Genomic DNA, 22,045 nt, shown 5'->3' on the forward strand with positions numbered 1-22,045 from the left:
ATTTTTTTCCTCTCTTTCGAATAAATATATTTTCGGTGCACGGGATAATTAGGATCTTCGTCATTATAAACGTATCGTTAATTATCATAAAGGCATGTTTAACTTCACTTTCATGACGCGTGTCACACTTTTGGACTAAAAACACCGCAAGGCGACTCCTAATCTCACGTGGTTGATTTTTGTTTCACGTTGAATTGATTTCGTATTTAGATTTTGGCATTTTACGGTAACACGCTAGTTTTGCTGGCTCACCTTCTACATCTCGGTACCGAGAGCGTTTCCCCGAACGAGGGGGATGAATGTAACGGGTGTCTCGGACGCACCGAGGGTTTGTCGTGCGTTCCCAGCGGGTCGCGGTAGTTCTGTTTGCTAACGTCATTAGTCCTGTGAGCGTTGATTTGAATTCCAAGTAATTTGCCAAGAGAAGTACGTTATGTAAACACCACACCTTAATCACTGTTGCTTTACTCGTTGGGTTATGCGACTGTGGTTCTAGTGCATTTGACTGACTTTTCAGCCTGCCACGGCTGCATTCACACCTGTTTCCGTGTATGTTCTTACTTCTGTTTCTATCACGTTCTATTATTCACATCGTCCGTTTCGTGCCTCTTCCATCCTCGACCCCTCTTCCTCCACCCCACCCCCCCCTTGTCGCTCCATAGTCCCGTGCCGGACACGTTAATGTTTGCATCTCTTCCGTTTCTCTTCCTCGACGTTGACGTTTCTGCGAGAAAGTCTCCGCGGTTCGCACCTCGCCAGCTACTTTTTTTTTTTTTTCCTTCTTCGCGACCGGTCACTTCCAGAATCCCGTAACGACTTATTGGCAGATTTATTTGCGAGACGCTTAACGTGACGCACGCTTTAATATCCGCCGCTATTCTTCTTCCCGAGTTTAATAAACTTCACGGGGAAAGTCATTACGTCGCCGATATTTCTTCAGCCCGGTAACGATGTTTATTATTCACGAAACAATTGTTACATGCGTTGGCGGCTACGTAGGTCGTGTTACACGCACGTAAACAATGCATGGAAAATCTAACGCGGGCGTATATATAATTTTTTTTTTTTTTTATTATTACCGAAACCAATTACCGAAACTTTGTTAATTATTAACACTTTGTAAAAATTGCGGGAACGTGTGTCGAGACGATTTCGGGTACAGTATTTTAACGCGCGTTTTTGCATTCGTTCGCTCGTAATTTAATTAGATCGTCGGAATATCTCGTTTTACGGTATTACAAGCCTATTGTCTGCGAGCGAGAACTCTTCTTTTCGACGCATTGTTTCGCGAGCGCTCGATAGTGCCCCCTCCCTCTCCCCTCGCGATTTCCCGAATACGGCGAATTAATCAACTCAGACATCAATTCGTACATCTTAATCTTCGCGAAACGATCTTGAGCGCACAGACGAGATCTTCGATCTTGATGCTCGCATCGCCCACTTTGTAAAGTTAATGCGGCTTAATTACGCCTTAAGTACTTGTGATTTACGACTCGAACGCGCTACGCGGAAAAGGCGAGCGAGCTGATTCAATTGCTTGCCTTCGCACGCGAGCGAGCCGTCACTTTCAGAGACGTCGAATAATCTGAAGCACCGACATCCCCGACCTGCGCGTTGCCCCGCTTAATCCTATACAAAATCCGATATTTCATTCCCTCGCATAATTTATACGTCGTTTCAAATCAGAAAATTGGATCATGATTTTGCTCTTTGTTCTTCATCTCTTTCTCTCCCTCACATACATTTTTTTTATTTCGAACCGAGGGTACGGAATTCAGTGTAAAAAAAGAAAAAAAAAAAGTAGTAGACCCGTAATTTGTAAGGATCACGTACCATTTTAGATACGTCTCTTAAAGGGTCACACAGGCGATGAGCCTGCTTCTCGTTCTCGCAACGAGCCCTTCAATTTCTCACGTGTCGGCGCAAAAATGGGCTCCCTCCTCGCCGCCCTCCTCTCTTAGCGAGAAAATCAATCGAGCATCGCGCAGTTCTATTTCTCACGGCGACATCGTTTCCCTAAACGCCTCGGATACAGCGCAAAACGTTTTTTGGCCGTCGCATCTGTCATTTCTGTGAGCCGTCGCCGTCGCCGGTGGCTCTCTCGCGAGGCGATTGTGTACAGCACCGCTCGGAAAATACATGGGTAAACTCGGACTCCCTTTTTCTCTCGTTGTATCGACTAGCGAGTTGTACCTCGCGAGCGACGGAAAGAGCTTCGAGGCGCGTCGTGCAAAAGTGCGCGAGTGAGAGCGGACGGACGGGAGGGAAAAGGGTGATAGAGAACGCCGAGGGAAAAGGAGGCGGCAAAGGGTGCGAGAGGGAGACGGCGACACGTGAGAGAGACGTGGGTCCAGGGGTGGATGCTGGCAGCGGCATTTATTGATCGCTCGTAGCAACCCTGCCAGCGATCCTCGCCGCACCCTCCGACACCCTCTCGCTCACCCCGAGTCGTCCTCTCGCCCGCACTCTCCGCCGCGCGCGTCACCGGCCGCGAAACGAAAGCCTCAAAGCTGCACGAGCTGCACGCCCCCGCCTCCCCGAGGATTCAATCATATTAATTACTCACAGCACCGCCGACTCTCGGCGGTGCATCCGCGTAAACGCGCCCGTTGATCTCCCGCACGAGTCGAATCTCCGCGAATTGTTTTTCCTCTTGACGCGCACGCCGCCATATGATAGCACGCCGCCGCGTCCCCAGATGACGCATTCAATTTGTAATATTCCTAGTTATTCTCGAGGACGTTACGAAAATAACGGCGTGTGCCAATATTTTTGCACGGTATGCGATATAAACAGCCGGCGGGATCGGGGTTGCTTTAATAAAATTGGCGTTTCTTTAAATGTTTGATTTCGTCCGTTGCGCAGCTCCTCGGTTGCTTTTTTGAGGCGTCTCTAAATATTATCGGTGTCACGAGGAGGAAAAAAAAAAAGAAAAAAAAAATGTGTAGGCTGCGTCGTCACGAGGTCAAACGCGCAGCATTTGGGACGAATTTTTCGGCGCTCTGCTTGAAAAAACAGCGTTTCCTCTTCGTTGGAATTTTTCCTCGGGTTACCGGTATGCGCGAGCGATAAGGTCACGTTGGCGTAAAATCCCGCGCGTAAATAACGTATAACGCGAAATCGCGGAGTGCCAGGATGGCTAGATGTATTATTCGCAATTTCAATGGCGACTCGCGGCGTCCCACGAGATTTTACATCGCGCCTTACCCTCGTCCCCGCGTGTCAGTGAGGTCGAAAATTGGCGCTGGAAATTTCACCGTAACGATATCGCGCGAGGGGTTAAGTAGACACGTAGTAATTGACAATCACGATGGCGAGCGCGATAAAAGTGCCGTTGTTGATATGAAAAATAATTTCGACGAGGTCGTGGGTGGCCCCGTAGGTGCGCGATAACAAAGTTCCGCGCTGTAACGCCCGGTGATAAAAGTTCCTTTTCCTCCAATATTCTCATTATCGGGTAATTGCGCTGAAAATGGCCGCGCCGATGAGAAGTTATCGCGCAATAATTGATAAGCGTGTGAAACGACGTGCGAAACGACAGGAATTATTATTCCCCGCGTTTACGTCGCGTGTGAAATTGGGGAAAATGCGCGATTCGATTTATGGCCATCCGCTTCTTCGGGCCCGGCGGCATTAATCTGATTTTCGAAATGTATTTTTCGCTAAAAGCGGAAGCTTCGCGCGTTATGTTTTGCAGTAATTATTTTAACGTTAATTCTTCCGGCGCAATTAAATTTTCAATTAAGAATTTCCAGCGATCCGAATTCCGCTTCCGCCGGAACCTTCGCTTTACTCCCCGCCGTTCGTTTAATTAAAGAAACGATTCATTCGGAATTCATTCGTTTTTATTCATTCAATCTTAAATTATCCGACTCGTCATAGCCTCCGCGGCCGGAATTAATTAAACGGGGACGGAAGAGGGGGATAATTAGTTTACGCACAAGCCCGTAAAGTTCGTTTCGGTTTTAGCTCAGAGTTTTGCCATTTTTTTCATTTAATACGTTCACGTCGACGGCCGCGGCCACATTCTCGCCTGAGTTCGCACGAAACAATTGCATCTGGTACAAAAACGTGGCGAAGTAAAGTCCACCGCGACATAATTGCTGCCACGCCAAAATGTTACTCATAATAGTAAAAATTATTTTTTGTTTCACCACCGTGCACGTCGCGTTCGATGCGTTCATTTAAGTCCCGTCACGAATTTAAAAACTCTACGAACCACCGTATCGCATCCCGGGGAGTCGCGAAAATTCTTTCCGTGATTTTTGCGAGTGATTATTTTAAGACGCTTGAAGATCGAGATGTAAAAAGTAATTTCGCGCGCTATCGAAGGAACGATGAAATCTCGACGGTAATTTCGTCGCGTATATTTTTCTCCCTTTCTATCTCGTTAAATTTAATGCCGCGCATCAGTCGGCCCTTCTTCACTCTCATCTTAATTGTATCATGCACTTGCAGTATCGTGGCCGTCCGCGCCACTCGATACAGTATCGCAAAAGCTTTTTTTTTTTCTCCCCCGTTCTTTTTACGTAGAGAATTCGGGATCGCGCGCAATATCGATATTACCTACATATTTCAAAGTAATCTTAAAATACCCGGGCTTCTATTCACAAAGACGCATGTTAATATTTCGCAAATTATTTTCACAGTATTGGGTTTTTTTTTTTTCCACGTCCAGAAAATGCAGAAGTCGGTATATTTCGCGATTATTGTGGTTTACAGCTTTGAATATTTTAATATCTTTTTGTGGAATGGCGTGGGTGATATAAACGGGCACGTTTCGAACCGGCGTAACGGTATCGCGATTGTCGGATTGTTAGTTGACGTTTGCAGAATTGAAGAAAATGTGCGTTGTACACGCCACGGGCGAAGTGCGCGGTCTGCTGCAAAATTATATCGGACATCAAATATGCAATTACGCGCGAATGGCACGGTGTTGATTGGTAATAAATCAGTGTGTAAATATCGTAATTAATATTTTGTTTGTGCATACTGGGCGAAATATGCAGGTCGCGGTTGTTTGGCAAATAAACTAGCATGAAAAATGAGAGATAATTAACAATACTGTGTACACGCTAAACCAAGCTTTATGAACAATACTAGAGAATTCGCGATAATTCACATTTCTCTTCTTTTTTTTTTTTTTTTGTACATGTTTAAAACGCAACACTTTCTTATTTATCGCGCATTGCGAATATCGGCTGTTCCTCCAAGGGTTATTAATTTTAAATCGTTCGTTTTATGGGCAAAAAAAAAAAACAAATGCATAAATGATTAAAAGATACAAATATGCGATTTAAATTGATATGATGCACAATGCAATATTTTATCGATAGATTTTATCACGCGAATGTAAAACGTAAAATTTATTTTACCTTTCAATTTATATAATTCTGTTTCAATTAATTTCCGATCAGCCGTTACAGGTTTGCGGGAGAAGAGTTGATTTTTATTGCGCGCTAATTATTTAACCGGATACCGGTTTCTCTAAATCGATCGAAGTAGCAGCACCTATCACAACGACAAATTAAATGGCAGTTAAAAGTTTTCAAGCAGTTTTTTTCAAGCAACAGTCAATAAATCCTACGCGGTACGACGAAGGGTTTCGCAAGCCCTTCCCCGAAGAGGGGAGGAGGGCTCAAACAAGCCGATGTTTGTCAAATTAACAATCAGTCGCGAGTACAATGAAGCTTAATGAATCCAGCGTCGGAGCGCGCGCGCAATCGACTCGAGACTGCCGCTTTTTCTCGATTTGCCCGGGCGCGATCTTACGGTGAAATTAATCCATTTCCGATTTACCGCCTGGCGAGACATCGCGCCGGATAATCCGCCGGGCCATAATCAAATCTCCCGTCGTAGTTTTCGCCTTTGCCCTTTTTTTTTTTTCTTCGTTCCCCAGTCGGCGCGGCGCGCCGTTACGATTTAACGAAGCTTCAGAAAAGTTGGAAGCTTTTCGAGAACGCAATAAATCTGCGCCGGTGCCGTTCGCCTTAACGAGCCGGTCCGCAAGCTTTGCATAAAATTTCATCTTGTTCGTCACGGCGGGATTAATCCTCTTTGCCCGATCGTACGTGGTCGTCCGTCCGTGTGGCATTAGAATTTGTTTTACGAGAGCCCCGCGTCCGAGGGGGGAGGGGAGGATCGTGTTAATTAACTAGTTAAAGTTAAACCCGGCGAAACGCATAATTAATATCTTCCTATTTCGTAATTTTTTATTTCGAAGACCGAGGCAGAATTCTTCGCACAAGCACTTTCTCGTTATTATTTCCACTTCTACGCGGCTAATAAATGCCCTGCAAACAATTTTTTTTCTTTTCTTTTCTTTTTTTTTTTTTAATTACCCAGTTGACGTAATTTGGATAATTTTGGTAATGACGTTATCATTACGATCAATTAATAATTACAGTCAAAGAGATCGATATTACGTTAAATTGTGTGTTCGAAGCGGCACTTCGAAGGGCACGTAATCACGTAACATCCGATTTGCAATACGTGCGCAACCGGCTACTGCATTAATTATCATTTTTATATTCCATTTGTCCTGAATTTCCAATAATATCGAGTGGTTTTATTACAAGTACTTTACACGGGAGAGAAAAAGAGAGAGAGAGATGGAGAGAAAATTTAGAATTCAAATTAAACCATTTAAATCACAAGCAAAATCATACAACTATTATTAATACATATTTTGTTTGTTTTTCGACTCTTCGTCGACTTAAATTTAAGCATACACGCGCGACCATTTATGTGGAAGCACTGATAGATAAATCTCTGCTGCAAAACAATTTAATTTTTACTTCCAATATTATAGTGGAGGATATAAATTAGCGGGAAATTTTTCTAGAAAATAAATTAATCTGATTATCATTCAGCGGCAGTAAATGATATAAAAGGAACTCGCTAACTGACACCGAAGATGCCATTATCCGCTCGCAATGATTAATAGACTAAGATACTCGTATTTTTATTACCTGCGAATATTTATTGCGCAGATAAACGCACCGTTGACGAAACATAATGTTGTAATAATATAATGTTAAATTAACAAAATCGTTAATGAAGTGCCTAGTTTGATCGACTCGTTTCTCTGCGCAATGTTACTCGTAATTTTAATCGACAACAATATTTCACGAGCTTTCGGGACCGCATCGAATTAACCCGTCAATTATTCACGGAGCGTTGAAATTAACGCAACAGCGGCTCTGACGTTCATGAAGTATCGTTGTGACCGAAAGCGCAGATATAATTAAACGAAAAGTCGTTCCGCGTGTCTCAAAGTCCCGCGGACTCTAATCCACTCCCTCTCGAAAAGGGCATCTTCCAACACGTTCGGCAGTCACAAACACCGGCAATTACGTTTGAGTTATTAACAGAGCGTGATTATTCGGTAAGTCGATCTTCCTCCGCGGCCGGAAGACTTTTCCGAATGTTTCCAACGCGGTCGCCGTTTAAACCGAAGGGATTCCGGAGGGAAATACACGATTAAGGAAGAAGTAGTATTGTCCGTTTATTTTTTAATGTAATCGCGAGCGGCGATTCTCAAGCGACGCCGCCGCCGGCGGCGGCTACGTTGTTCGTTTATTAATTATTAATACGCGCGCGGGTGTCCAAGCTGCCGGACGTAGGTGCCCGAAGTTTCGCGAGGTGGGTGGATTAAGACCTCCGCGGCGTGCTGCGCGATCACGGAAACGACAACGGAGTACTAACGATCTCTGACAAAAACAGGATACAGGTTACCGGCCATGCCATGGAGCTGGCTAGGAGCGGCGCCATCGGCAGCTACAGCTGCAGCGGTCGCGGCCGCGGTGACCCCATCGCCCGCAGCTGCGCCGCTCGTCCTTGCACCCAGAGCGGCGGCGAGACGGAGGTACGGATTGAATTAAGGGCCCTGCCCACGTATACGCGGCACCGAGGCAAACGTGTCGTTACATACGCTCGAGACGACACATAAACGAGCACGAACACCACAAACCACCCCCGATCAATCCCCCTTCTCGCCTTCTACATCGCGCGCGTACCGTCGCGAAAAGAATAAGTATTTTTACGAGGATCCCGGACGATTTGAAATATTTCGCGGTAGAACGACGCCCCGATTCATCTTTGCATTCCCCGACGAGACGTCGAAAGCTTTTTACGGACGCAATCGTTAAATTGTTTAAATCAGCGCGCTCGTTTCTTGTTCCATTTGCCGTTCGGAGACCGCAAGATCGTTCTTTTCTTTTTTATCTCTCCCTTTTTTTTTTTTTTTCTTTCCGGCGCAATTGGGTCAATTTTAAAAATTGGGTCGCGCTTGCGAAAATTCCGAGGTAATCTTCTTCATGTGCACGCGAGCTTCGTATCCGCTGTACGTTTTGGGCAAAAAGAATACTTTTTCCGGGTCTTTCTTGCTGGCGTCAGACGTTCGTGAAAGCCGCGAGGTGGAGTTAAAATTCGCTCTTTTGTATAAAAACGTCGTATACTACGGAGAATAACTTTGCACACTTCTCCGCTATACGTTTTAAATTCGCCGGACTTGTATTTAAGCAGTATTTAATTTAATACGACCACACGTCGCAAAACATATTCGGTACCTATTTCAATCGCGCGCGGCATAAATACACCGCACTTCGGAAATACTTTTGAACAATTTAATGCGGGCGCTGTTGTTGCCTTTTAAAGCTTCGTTAAACAGAAACGTCGGTGCGTCCGGTGCGCGCGGGGTTAAATGCGCGAAGGGAATTACGTGTTTGGTCAATCGTCATTCTCGAAGTGCATCAGCGAATTAATCCGACGGCCCGACGTTTCATTTTTAATCGTCGGGGAATTTTACCCCGGAGAGCCGGACTCCATTACGGGTCCATTATGAGCCGCGGCGGATCGCGAAATATCCCGCGATTTATTTACGCAAGACCGACGCGCGGGAGTACATGTTTTCGATTCGTTCCGGCTCCGCTCATCACCCGCTGAACGCTATTTTACACACGCGTTATTCTTATCAGCCCGCACGTAAATGCCGCTTTAATAACGTCCCGCCGCGAGTTTTTCCGCGTACTTCGCGTCACCTCTCTCTCCCCGGCGAGTCGTCGCGAAAGCCATAAAAATTCGGACGAGCGCGCCCGGTTGCTCAACGAACGAATCATCCCCTTTGCCCTTCGTTTCTCACCTACTTTTTCCGCACCCCCCTCGTATATATTCACTGTGTCTCCACTTTCTACTATTTGATAATTAATGTTGCTACCTTCCCTCTTCTCGGTGTACTCGTATCGGCAGCGTAGCACACAGAGTGGAAAGAAACCCTTTGAATATTCACTTGTGCACGAACCGCAAAACCACCGCCCGAATGCTCCGCCATGGTTGTTGCATTGATGCTAGTTGGACGAACACATTACTGTTCCCTTCTCCCTCTGTTATATATGTGTACATATATATATATCGTTGTTTTTTATCTTTAGGGCACGCATATATACATATATACAATATATATATACATCGTTGTTTTCCGCCTAATTAGTCAAATTTGATCGTCTGTTTAGGGAGCTCTCGCCCCGGGCAGCGGTCGATCTGTGGCCAGAAGTAAATCGCATGAATTCTCACCGATATATATCTTATTACGGAATTTGACAAGTAGCAAAATTGATGAGGAAACATCGGATTTCCTCGACATTAATTAAAAAAAAAAAATTTGATAAAGTTTCGAATTGCTTTAGGAACGGATTAAAATATAATATTAAAAATTACACGCGACCCGTCGAGTGAAAGATTAATCTCTTTAATGTTGTATGGCAATTTTGCATTTATCTATTTACGATCACGGGCGCGGATGCAAATGGATCGAAATGCATATTGAACGACGGAAGCGTTCAATTTGCGGCAGATAAGGAATTAATATTTAATACGTAAGCTCATTGATTTCCGATTAAACATCCGCGCCGGTAAAAAGTCCATTTGTTTGCGACGGTTTAGGGCAGGGAATTTACACCGCGCGGTTTAACGGAGAACTTTCGTTATCGCAAAAATTATATGTTCGACGGGCCGGGACTCAAGGTACATAAATAAGTAGCGGGCCGATTAAACCCGGCGCGTTTAACTTTTTCATTGTTCGCGAGTGTAATCTCTCCGGTGGGCCGCGTTATCGTCGGGCTGTATATTTCCATAAATTTGGATTTTCTCCGGCACGCCACGCCGGACAATCTGCCACCGTGTGCGCAGTCGATTAATTAATAGCCGTTAATTGGCGTGTCACGCGCACTCGTAAAATCTGGCCGAAGACAGCAATCGTTCGGCATGGCCGGCTTTTAAACCTCTCGTATCCCGGAATGAATCGAACGGGGGCTGGCCATCGCGTGTATTGCATTCCCGAAATGTCAGTGTCGGGCGCGGGCGTTCTTTTTCGAAAATATGTCGCTCGCTTATTTCGATTAAAAGTGAAATGTGGATCCCGAAAACAAACTGCGACAAATTGTTCCGTATCGATCAGAACGAGCGACAGTGGTGTTCGTTTTACTTTAATACTTTTGGAGAATCGATCGGAAAAACGTATAATATGCCCGTCGCGAAAGTTCGTCGGATTTTCGAAAATATTTCTTTCGGTTGATTCGGTAAAACTGGGCTGACTTTTATCCGCGTCGTCTAAAAGCCGTATTTTAATGAACGGGACGCGGGTACAATTTATCGAACGTATTTATACGCCCGCTATGTTGATAGCTACATTTCTGCGCCACAGATCACGCGAGCCCAGGAAAATGGAGTTTCGTGATGCGATTGTAATTTCGGCCCACACACAAACCACTCTTCTTTTTGGAATGCGCCTGCTATTTATGCATCACGCTCTTGACCCGCCTTTAGATAACCGGCGATCAAGCCGATCCATTAACCAACCCCCTCGCCCCCCGCCCCGTCGTTGATCGTTAACTTGCGTTTTGGTTTGCGCTAACATCACGCGCGTTTACCTGCACAGTAGGTAGTTGTCTGTTAAGGATGCTGTTGATGTGCTGCTCGTATAATTGATCCTACTAGTCTAACAACAATGCATATATTTATTATACCTATGGTATAACTATAATCATTTTAACACTTTGAAGAGATGTACTTTCACAATTTTTCCATTTCTTTTAAATGTACAAAACAATTTAATATGGCACATATTTTATAATAATTATTAATTTAACTTTCTAAACGGAAGCTTTAGCCTCAGCTATTTGAAATTTCTCTTTATACGTATATTGTATATAATAATCTCTATAATAAATGTAAGTAGATTGTAGTGCGCTACGACTTCCATTGCAATTTTTTTTTCTTTTTTGTTTGAAAAAGAGAAACGTAATTCTTTTAATAAATTTTATTCTCTTCAAGGTGAATTTTTCGATGCAAACGTGTATATAAATGAGAAAGCACTTGTTAAATCGCTTCATCAGCAGCTGATCCGAACGAGATGACTTGGTGCCGATGAAAAGGTAGGCAGAATCGTCAGTTTTTATTACTTGGACCTAGCGCGGGGATAAAAAGGATTCTTCCTATTGCCGAGTTTGTTTTTCCGACTTTTTTTTTTTTTTTTTTTTTCCTTGTCGGACGTGTCGATAACTCAATGTCATTTGTCGTTCACGTCAATACGACGGCTATTCATTAAAGTCACTATCCATCTATCAGGACTACCTACGTGGTTCCTCCGATCACCATCATCTATCAACGCTCAAAACATAAATTAAGAAATATCTCAGAGATGTAATCCGTCATATGATAGACTGATAAATCACCTATTTTACGTCAGACTGATATTCTTTTCTAATGATACTCATAGCGGTCTAACGGCGCTACAATTTTTCTCCTAATTTCTTTCACATCCCTGCAGTTTCGAAAATTACTACCGTATCTTTGTCTTGCAAATTATCTCGAAGAAGATCTTATATTATCTTTCGAGCCTAATTCTTTAGCGGTGTGCAATCTAGGAAATTATCGATAGATTTTTAATTACTTTCTATCTCCTCAAGTAATACAGAAATTGACTAGTATTTCCATAATCTCGTCCGAATTTCTCGAGTGAAGCCCACTGCCACGAATCTGAATTGCATCGCCGAGCGAGAAAGCTCTCCGGCAGCCACCGTTATGCATCGTCAGCTTTCCAAACTGCGCATCCGCTTCTTCCTTCCGTTTACCGAAAACCGGTGTCGATCATGGAACCGGCAGCTGCTCCACAATATGGTTGCCTCGAGTCGTGACATCCACGTCGTGGTCTATTCAACCCCATCGGGAAAAATATCTCTTTCGAAAATCTCTGTATACCGGACTAGCTGGAAAACAAGCCAATCAGCAAAGTATTTTGCATTCGGCATTGATTTCCTTCAATTCTCAAGCTCGTTCCCTTTCAGTTTATTTTCTCAGACAGAGAAGTCTCGACGTTTATCGAGATGTGACAGGCGCAGCTTCTGGCGCCGCTCTACGAGGACCATAAATCGCTCACGCGAGCTTCGGTTCGAAACATGCGAGTTGCCATCCACGGAAATCGTCCTCCTACCTTTCGTCGAAAAAAAAGAAAGAAAAAAAAAAATTGTAACTACCCGTCGCGAACAGATCGATGCGTCGAAAAATTGATCTACTCGTAAAGAGGCAGTTTCTCTAAGATGAAATCCGTTTCCGCGAAGTTTCGTAGCCGTTTCCCGGCGAGTCATTCCCGAGTGTCAAATGCAACTGGAGCGAAGAAGGCGAACTTTTCTATTTTCGGTCTCTCGAAGTTTTCTTTTGCTCCGCCACATCATCTCTTTTCTTACACCGCGAGGTTCTCCGGTGTTTTCCGATGTTCGTATTTACTTCTCGGGGCGCAATTCCCCAAAGCCAATCTTTGATAGGAAGAACAAAATTTCCTGCTCGTGCCGCAGCTTTTCTTAGATCGTAAGCTTTCCTCTGCAAGGGCAGGCTAAGATACGACGTTTGTTGGTGTCTCGTGCTTGTTTTTTTTGCGTCACTCGTACTACGTTAAAAAGGGAGGATTTTCTATTTCAATCACGATCTTTTTTTTTTTTCTCTTGTTTTTTTTTCATTACGCGGCAAAGTTAAATTTTCATCGACAGTGGTAAATTTTAAAAAGTAATATTTTAATAATAAAATTTTTTAACTTGAAGTAAATATAATAAAAGATTAAATTGCAAAAGTACAAATTCATACAAATATCTCGTTTTTCCAGTGATTAAATTATTTAATTTTATTATTTAAAATATTTAAACACATTTATTCGATTGGCAAAAAAAAAGAATCGTGATAATAATTAATACGAAAAGTGATCATTGAAATTTGAGACAAGAGCGCGGTATCCCGAAGTAAAGAGAAATGTTCAAACGAGCTTAGATCAATATCGGGCTTGTATGAGTTTGTCGAACGTGCTGACTGATCGGCGAAAATGTTCTGGGTGATCTCGGAAATTTTTTTTTTACTCCGTATATTTCCGCGCGACAGTAAAGCGTGTTCGACGAGCTAATTTTCAGGCGAGGTATCGATTCTGTGTCTCGTAAGCGTGCGTCAAATCAAGCCGCGAACCTCGTCTCGCCGAGGCTGCCGATGTGCTGCCGATGTGCGCCGCGGTTCTTGAAGGAGCCAACCTGGAATCCTGTACGGAGTGGTCGATAGCAACGTAAAGTCTCCAAGGTAGGCGACCTTGTAATTGTGCATGTGCGCGCGTGTCGCGTGTGTGTTGTTGCAGCTGCGGCACTTAGAGGAGTAGCCATACAACGCGGCCGAGTAGGAGCGGCAAGGGCGACTTTCCCAACTGGAGCTGCCACTCTGGCGTTGGCCAGGAACCCAGGGCCACTTGCAGCTGCAGCTGCAGCCCTGCATCCCTTCGCACCCGCGTAAGTATTGGTCCCGGGTCAGGTTGCGTCTAACCGGCGTCTAACCGGACGGCGGAGGTATACCTCGTACTTAAAAGAGCACTCTGTTAAACGGCATTGTAACGTCGGCACCTTGAATCGAGTTTTACGAGTCCGGGCAACATCGAAATAAGACCGCTGTAAAGTGAGAGACACCGCGATCCTACGATCTAACGAAACGTTTCGTGGTGCTTTTTTTTTTTAAATATATTATTAATTCCTGTTAACAGAGCGTTCATTTTTACGAGATCACCTCTGCGTGATCGCGACCAATTTTCTTAAAGAATTTTTTTGTGTATATATTGTCTATATGTGGTCGCTTATGTTTCGTGTCTTGTGTACATATCCCTCTTCCTGGTGAAATTTCTTTTGCAGCGAGTAATCAAGGGAGCGTATCTCGAAAATACTTGGAAGTTGCGGAACTTTCGCAAAGGCCCGTCTGGCGATAAAAAAAAACGGACGTGTGGCGCAACGACGATAATTAATTTACGTAGATCGGGGGTGTGGGGGAGGTGCGTGCGTCGTTAAAGTTTCGAAAGACTTTTTCGCGATAGCCTTTTTCTTCCTAACGATCAGTACTTACGTAGTTAGCGTGATTTATATGCCGGTTCTTCCATGCAATAAGTTCTGCCCGCGAGTTTAAACGTCGGCTCGCGTTCCCCGGCTAATTACGTTGTTTATCTTTGACGCAACGCGCGATATATAAATTTGTCAGGATTTAATCTGATCGGAAGATCTTTTGTTCTCATCAAGAGCACCTTCGGTTAACGATTTATTATCACCGATACGTATTGTTATCCTTTTTTTCCCGTATTTTAGCGAATTAAAAAATTAATTTTCCACACGCGACTGTTGATGAATTTTAATGACACGATGTTGCGAGACATTTAAACTTTATTGCAAGTGTACATTAGTGATATACACTTCGTCGTTTTACGCGTTGAAGACTATCGAGTGATATCGAAAGCGATCGAGGAAATTACTCGCTGCAATGAGTTTGCACGCGCCGCTCGTTAAAGCTTTGTCTGTCAATCTCACTGCGTCTGCACTGCATGTCTACCTTCCCAAAACCTATCTCCGGTAAACGTCCGTATAACTCCGCGCACAATGCGGATTATAATTTGCGAGAGAACGCCCGCGGCTCGCTCGTTTCTCGCCAAATGGAGACTTAGAACGGGCGGGAAAACGCTCGATTGCCTCCCCGTGAGGACGATCAAAGGGGGCTATTCGGGGGAGAATGAAAAAAGAGATTCGATTTCATGGAATTGCACTTTGACCGATTAAAAGATTAAAACACGACTGTCGGATCAACGTGGATTATTATGTCGCGGTGCTTGCGCGCGTTTTTTTTTTTCTTTATTTTTTGCTATTGAAAATCAAAAGCCGTTGCAGGATATGGACACTTTATCTTTTTTATCTCTTTCTTCTTTTTTTTTTTTTATAACTTTTTGCCATTCCGGATTTTCAGGCGCAAGCATTCGCGTTCGAATCGTCAATCGTCCGTTCATTTTAACGTTACGGAATTGGACGTGGCGTTGGCAGGAATGAAAAATTTGAATACGAACGAAAATCAATCTTCGAAGCCTGTTACATCGATGCATGCCCCGGCCGCGAAATCGGATTTGTCAAACCCAATATCTATATAGTTATGCATTTTAATTTAACGCCCGTGTCGTTTCATTTATAAACGCAAATTATTAACGCGAAACAGATTACTAGGAAGGAAATGATGTCGTGTTTTATCTTGAATTCGCGCACATCGTTACACAGAGCGTTAAAACAGGGTTTCTTTTTCAAATGTAAAATGTTCTACGGAAAATATTGGTGTAATTTTGAGAACAAATTTCGCGAGGAAATCATAGAATTAATCGGAAAAAAATTAAACATAAATATATTAATATAATTGTTTTTTTCTTTTTTTTTTTTATATTCCTGAACAATTCGCATTTTATAAAGCCAACAAGGGCGGGGGGCTTTTAATTTTTTTTTTCCTCGGGTCTTTTAAAACAAGATTATTACTTAAGTTAAATAGACTTTTAACAACGATCTTCTCCAACGAGAATAATAATGGAAGCGAGCTACTCATAAAACTAATTCCATTGCGAATGCTTCTGTGCGGATGCAATATAAAGCAATCAACCTTTTCCCCGGTGCAATTTATGATCTTCGCGCATAAAACAAACTTCGCGGCTGCCACGTAGTCGCGCGGGGACAAAGTTTATCACCTCTGTCGTCCTCCATTATCCTACGCGAGGCGCGGATTATCGCGTCCCAGAAATAAATTTTCAATTTTATTCTCGAGCGAATGCAATGTTTAATACGCGACATCTATTAAACGAGCGCGGTGCATTATTGAGCCGAGAGATTAAAGGTTCTTTGAACTGACAGCTTTTAACCGAACGTCCCCGCCGTATTCAATATTGGAGGTCTTTGTAAATACTTTATGCGCGAAATATAGAGAGATCGTCGAATCTGCAAAATCGTTTTTTTTTCTGTTTTTTTTTCTTTTTTTTTTGCTGGACTTGTTTATAAATGGAGGGTACTGAATCATTTTAAAGAGAAAATTCATGAACGGTCGCGGCGTTGTTACATCTCGCGGAGGAAAGCCGTGAAATCCGAAATTCGGCAATTTCCACGGAGCGCAACGGCGGATTAAGCCATTCTGTCCTTATTGGTAATTTGTATTTTTTATTTTACAGTGTTTACTACGACCCGTTCCTGGCGGCACACGCAGCGACGCAGGATCCCAACTACAGGCTGCAGGTGAGACATTTATCAATTCCTAATAATTTCCGCGGACGATTATTCCCCGCTTCCGGTGCACGCGGACCGCAGAAACAGAGAAAACGGGATCGCGGAAGGGTTCTGCGGCAGCCGCGGCGCGGGATGTTCAAACGAGTTTTTAATTAAATCGAAGAATACAGGGGAGCGCCGGTTAAATGGAAACGGCGCGATAATCAATCACGTCGCGATTGCCAGCTGATAATCGGCTATTAATCGGAAAACAAACCCACTGCGAGCGTTGACGCGTTTTCATTATGTTGCGCTGCACGAACGGGACATCGAGCGGACATAATTAATCGGCCGTCGCCGGACCACCTCCGGATAAAATCGATATAAAGCAAGCTTTGCTGCATTTGCGACCTGCGATTCAATAAAGCTTTGCTGATTTCTCTCGCAAATTTTTTTTTTTTTTTCTGTCAACGTCGCTTTAATGACACGCGTGCAAATTTAACGGCGAAATATATTTCCTTTTCAAATCCACCATCAAACTTTGTGATTTTTTCTTCTTTTTTTTATTACATATTAAATTTAAATATTATCTTCATATCTCGAGATGTACGTCGTGAAAATTAAACTCGGTGGCGCTGCAATATTTTGCAATAATTACGATATTGACTGACCGCCGTTTTGCAAAGTCCTGAATATTTTTGGCAACAAATACGCGGCCCGTTCGCCAGAGCAAAATGGGGGGGAGAGGCTTATTCGCACGTGCACCGGAAGCGGATTGCGGCGCAATATCTATAAGAGAAGATAAATGAGCGGAGAGATTTTGACTAAAGTCCGTAATCTCTTGGTGGACCCGTTTAGCTGGAATGGCCTCAAGCAACAGCTGACGTTAGTTGACACACATTTTGCCAGGCTTGCACACACGAGAGAACGCCGAGAGAGAAACCGATAACAATTACGCCATCCCTATCTCGCGTTTTACATTGTCCCGACTATTCGCCATTCTCATTGTATCTCATTTTTCGCCTGTCTCTTTCGTTCTCTTTCTACTCCTCTTTCTCTTTCTCTCTTTCTCTCGTTTCATTCACGTAAAAATCCCCGATGCACCCAACGACAGGATTGATCGGAAAAAAAAAAAAGAAAAGCGAGCACTGCCAACTGTCGAGATGATTATTTCTGCCCCGATGATGCTGTCTCTCTGACACCACCATTCCCGCGTGAATGGATTTTACATTCGATCGTTTCATTGACGTTCCCTTTGAAATTAGCTTTTCCTCGAAAAACAATGGGGAATCTCGACAATTGCAACTATAACGGACCGTTGTTAATTACGAAAAGCGTTTCCGTTGTGATTCTAATCGCGTTACTAAGGTATACCGTTTTTAACGCGAAATTTAATTTAATTAAAATTAAAAATCTATCAAATTCAGAAAATAAAAATAATATAATCTTTTAAATTTTGAAAAAAAAAAAGACGTTGCAGTGATACAACAAGTAACTCTCGCTAAATTTTTTTAATAATTAATTCAACTGTTTGTTTTTCAAGAAGAAAGAAAAAGAGGACAGCACAATTGAAATATATTCTTGTCGCGAACATTTAAAAGTGTATTATCGCGCATAATTAATCAGATTAAATTACGGTCTTTTTTTTTTCTTTTTTTTTTTAATATACAACGTCGAGATAAAATTTCCGTTTTTCACTTATAATGAGAGTACTCTGCCATCTCTCAATTGTGCGGCATCTTGTTGCATCTTGTTGCCTAAATGCATCCTCATCACGCACCTTCGCGTCGTCTTTGTCCCCGTTTTATATCCCTCTTTATATTCTTTTCCCCTCATCATCTCTTATGCCGTTTAAAGGAATGATTATTAATCGGTACATAATCGCGAAAGAAAAACTATCGTTGAACAGGGATAGCGTTAACGTCGATTGTACAGTATTTTACATTAGGGAAAGGGAAGGCAGGGTTTAACCCGCCTAAAGCGAGGACTTAACTCCCTCGTGTAAAAACTCGAGTTCGAGTTTTTCGCCGTCCGGTATCCTTCCGGAATTTCTTTTCAGGTTTGCCGTTTGTGTTTCAGGCTAAAGCGCCCGCCCTGGAGGTAGGAATTAAGGGTCCGCCTGTTCTTCTCTCGTCTTCTTCGTCTGTTTTATCTATACACATCCCTTTTTCTCTCTTTTTCTTCTGTTTTATTCAGTCTGTTCTCTCTATGTTCTTTTCACGTTTCCGTTTGTTCGCAAGATTGAAGTGCTCACCGATTGTCGGCGACTACTTAGTTAAACGTGTTCCCAATCCGCTCTTTGCTATATAAAAAAAAAAAAAAAAAATCCTTTCCATGAAAATCTCGCTGTAACTTTTCCTTCGATGGAGGGTCGTTTAGGAGCTGTAGAAGAGTATTTCAACCGACGAGGTTTTTCTCCCCGTGTTGTATTTCTCTCTCTCTCTCTCTCTCTCTCTTTTTTATTATTATTATTTTTTTTATCTCCCTTTTTCTGTGATCCTCGATTGATATTAGCGCGAAAATAGCATGTAATGTCGCCTTTTTCAGTCAGTAGAGCATGCGTCGCACAGATTTAGAAATATGTCGTAGGAGGCCTTATACAAGTGGAGCAAACATTTTGTGATGCACGCAATTTTAAGTATGTCGTTTGAAGTCCCTCAAGTTTGAGGGAGCTTTGTATTATACGGGCAAGTAGACAAATTACGTAGGCAGGTTTCGTGTAATTAGAAAGCTACGCTAAGGTAGACGGTAGCGGTACTATAATTTGTACTTTAATTATACGGGGTTATAGCGAAATTAAACGCACCACGGTGAGATCATTTCTTAGTAATTAATTACTGAAATACGAAGTTTTTGACGTTTGGCATTTTAACTCAAAGCTTTTAGATAGAAATAAAAATATTTAAATACGAGACCGATATGACGCAGCGATCGATGTTAAATCTGCCCTTTCGAGGGCGATTGTTTTAAATGTGTCCGTAAAATTTGAGTAATAAAACGATATCTTTTTGTACCTAGTCATAAATATATACGGGGCCGGCAAACAGTAAAGACCTTTACGCAGTTATGAATCGCCGAGTAGGTAATGATCATTTGTTGGGTGCATTATACGCACGAGTAACTACTTTACGAGAGCATCGCTGGCAGACATCTGAAAAGACCTCCCGATTATAACGTTATTGCACAAATGCTTTGCTGCGAACGTCGTAGCGTCAGTATATCGCGGCAGAAATTTTCATGTCTCTTGTAAAGAAATTTATTATGAATATATCGAGAGGTCGGGGCACGTATCGCGCTATGAATTCTCGCGCAAATTCTCAAATATCATCTTAAAGTCTCGCAGCGACGATATTAAGATGCCATAAAACTTCTATTTGCGAAACAAAAAATAGCTATATTTAACTACTAAAATTTAAGAACGTCAGGGAGTTTACAAAATTGCGCTATTATTGCTTTGCCGGAAACGAGATTAAAATAAACGGTAAATAAGTTTTTCAATAGTGTGCAAATAAAAATAGAGATTAATCGCGTTTAACGAGGCGGTTAATTACTAAAAAAAAATTTTTTTAACCAGAGTTTTTGGATGAAACTTCGCTAAAAGCATGCGAGATGTCTTCTTTAAACGAGCCCGGTCATAAATTATCCGGACGCGCGCGCGTCGAGAATTTTTTCGCGACTAATTTGGCCAGGCTCGAATTCGACGGCCAAGTAAACCGCGCGCCGTTTTCGTTGCCACCCACGTTTTCGTTTGGTGGCAAAGCCACCTCGTCCGTACGAGAATTTACGACCCGTCGGCGTAACAGACTCGGCCCAATTGCACCCTCCTTTCCTTCGACTTTGTTCAGAGACCGCCGTAAATCAACGTCATCGAGACGCGCTTGTCATTTAACGACTGACGGGTTAATCCTCGCCAGACTCGCGGACGTTCGCGTATTAAATGTCACAGTCGCGAAATTGGTCCGTAGTTTTCCAGTTATTTATACAGATTTTCTACATTTTCTCTTCAAAGACGTTTGCCGTGAAATTTACATTTAAACGGAAAAATATCGAGTAATGAATTTATGTAATAATTACGAGAATCGATATAAATATGATGTACAGCAATTTAATTTACGAAGCGGACCGGGATACCGAGATTAGCTTTGGAAATTGTGGAAAGTTCACAACATGGATAAAGTGTTCAGCCTATTTTAACTTTGGTTCGATAATTAGTTCGGCTTCGTTCGGTTAATCTGCCGGTTTAATTCCTTTTCCAGGAAGATTGAATGCCATATGAATACCAGGAAATATCTCGAAAGTCTTTTCGTTTGCTTAATTGGGAGGCTCTTCAAAGTTGCAGCTGTGTTTTAATTAGCGAATAAAGTATACGCGTAAATTGTATATTTATACCGTAATTAGGAAAAGCTGTTTCAATCATTATTCAGATATTTTTACAGCCACGAGATAAACCACGGATTAATCAGTTAGTGATTAGACAACGGTTAGACTCAATTTTCACTCGGGTAATATTTGGGGAGAGGGTTTTTTTTTCTCTAATTCTGAATTCGATAATTAAAATTAATTAATTCTCTTTACGTTATAATATGCGACTAAGTAATATTTTTATCTCTCATCGAAGTGCTAAGCAAGGGTTACTCTCCGCGACTCTTACCATCGTTGGAATTAAATTGTTTCGCCTGTACTACAATGTAAATAGAGATTTCGAGTTTGCGGTTGCGTCGTTTAACAGATTAACCATCTCGGGCACAAAAGGCGCGAGAAAGGACGTGACGCGACGCGGGAAAAAGTACTCGCGAGCACTTCGGTTCGCAACGAGGCGCTGAATCGACGTAACTGCGAGATAAAAAGCCGTAATCACCGGTTTTGCGCGCGGCAAGAGGATCGTTTTTTTGCCGCGATCTCTCGGCACTTCCGGTCGGTTGCCCCCGGAAATTGAATCCGCGAGAAATTATTGTCTCCTTGTTTCCGACGATATTTCATCGCGAGCGAATCGTTGTGGTCGTGCACGCTAACGATTGCATAATTCCTACCGCGGCGGAGTCGAATTAATCTCGAAGATCACGTCGCCGGCGCTCTTTGACGGAGTTTTCTTTTTTTTTTTTTAAATATTCCTTTGCGTGCAAAGTGATTTTCCCACCCGAAGTTCATATATATCGTAAGAAAAAATAAATTTTGACTCACCGGAACGATGCGCAGCGGCGGAGTTGATGAATCTGTAACAAATATAAAATTTAAATTGTAGACATGCTGAAAATATTTATTAACTTAAAAAAAAAAATGTTTCCGGGTTTTTAAGTAAATTATTAATTACAAAAAAAAATTAAAAATAAAGTTTATCATGGATAAATCAAAATTATTAATTTTATTATATGAAAAGAGTGATGCTTACCGTGGGGTTGCTCCGCCGAAGCAGGATGCCTTTCCGAGGCCTCCTCCTCCTCTCAGTCATCTTCGGCAAACAGGACACTCACGAAACA

General features: G+C 42.7%; 1 protein-coding gene across 9 annotated transcripts in view; it reads left to right on the forward strand.

The window, feature by feature from the left end:
* Positions 1-22,045, forward strand: part of LOC139104044 (RNA binding protein fox-1 homolog 3) — a 256,372-nt gene that overhangs the window by 221,622 nt on the left and 12,705 nt on the right. For 4 of the 9 annotated variants that reach the window (XM_070659261.1, XM_070659271.1, XM_070659272.1 and 1 more), the window contains 3 exons: positions 13,670-13,817; positions 16,535-16,598; positions 17,427-17,453. In XM_070659261.1, coding sequence (XP_070515362.1) covers positions 13,670-13,817; positions 16,535-16,598; positions 17,427-17,453 — 239 coding nt within the window. Of the gene's footprint in view, positions 1-7,725; positions 7,868-13,669; positions 13,818-16,534; positions 16,599-17,426; positions 17,454-18,647; positions 18,669-22,045 lie in introns of all 9 variants that reach the window. The other 5 variants (XM_070659263.1, XM_070659264.1, XM_070659262.1 and 2 more) reach the window with 5 other exon arrangements.

The sequence above is a fragment of the Cardiocondyla obscurior genome, linkage group LG07 (assembly GCF_019399895.1).
Source record: "Cardiocondyla obscurior isolate alpha-2009 linkage group LG07, Cobs3.1, whole genome shotgun sequence".
NCBI lineage: Eukaryota > Metazoa > Arthropoda > Insecta > Hymenoptera > Formicidae > Cardiocondyla > Cardiocondyla obscurior.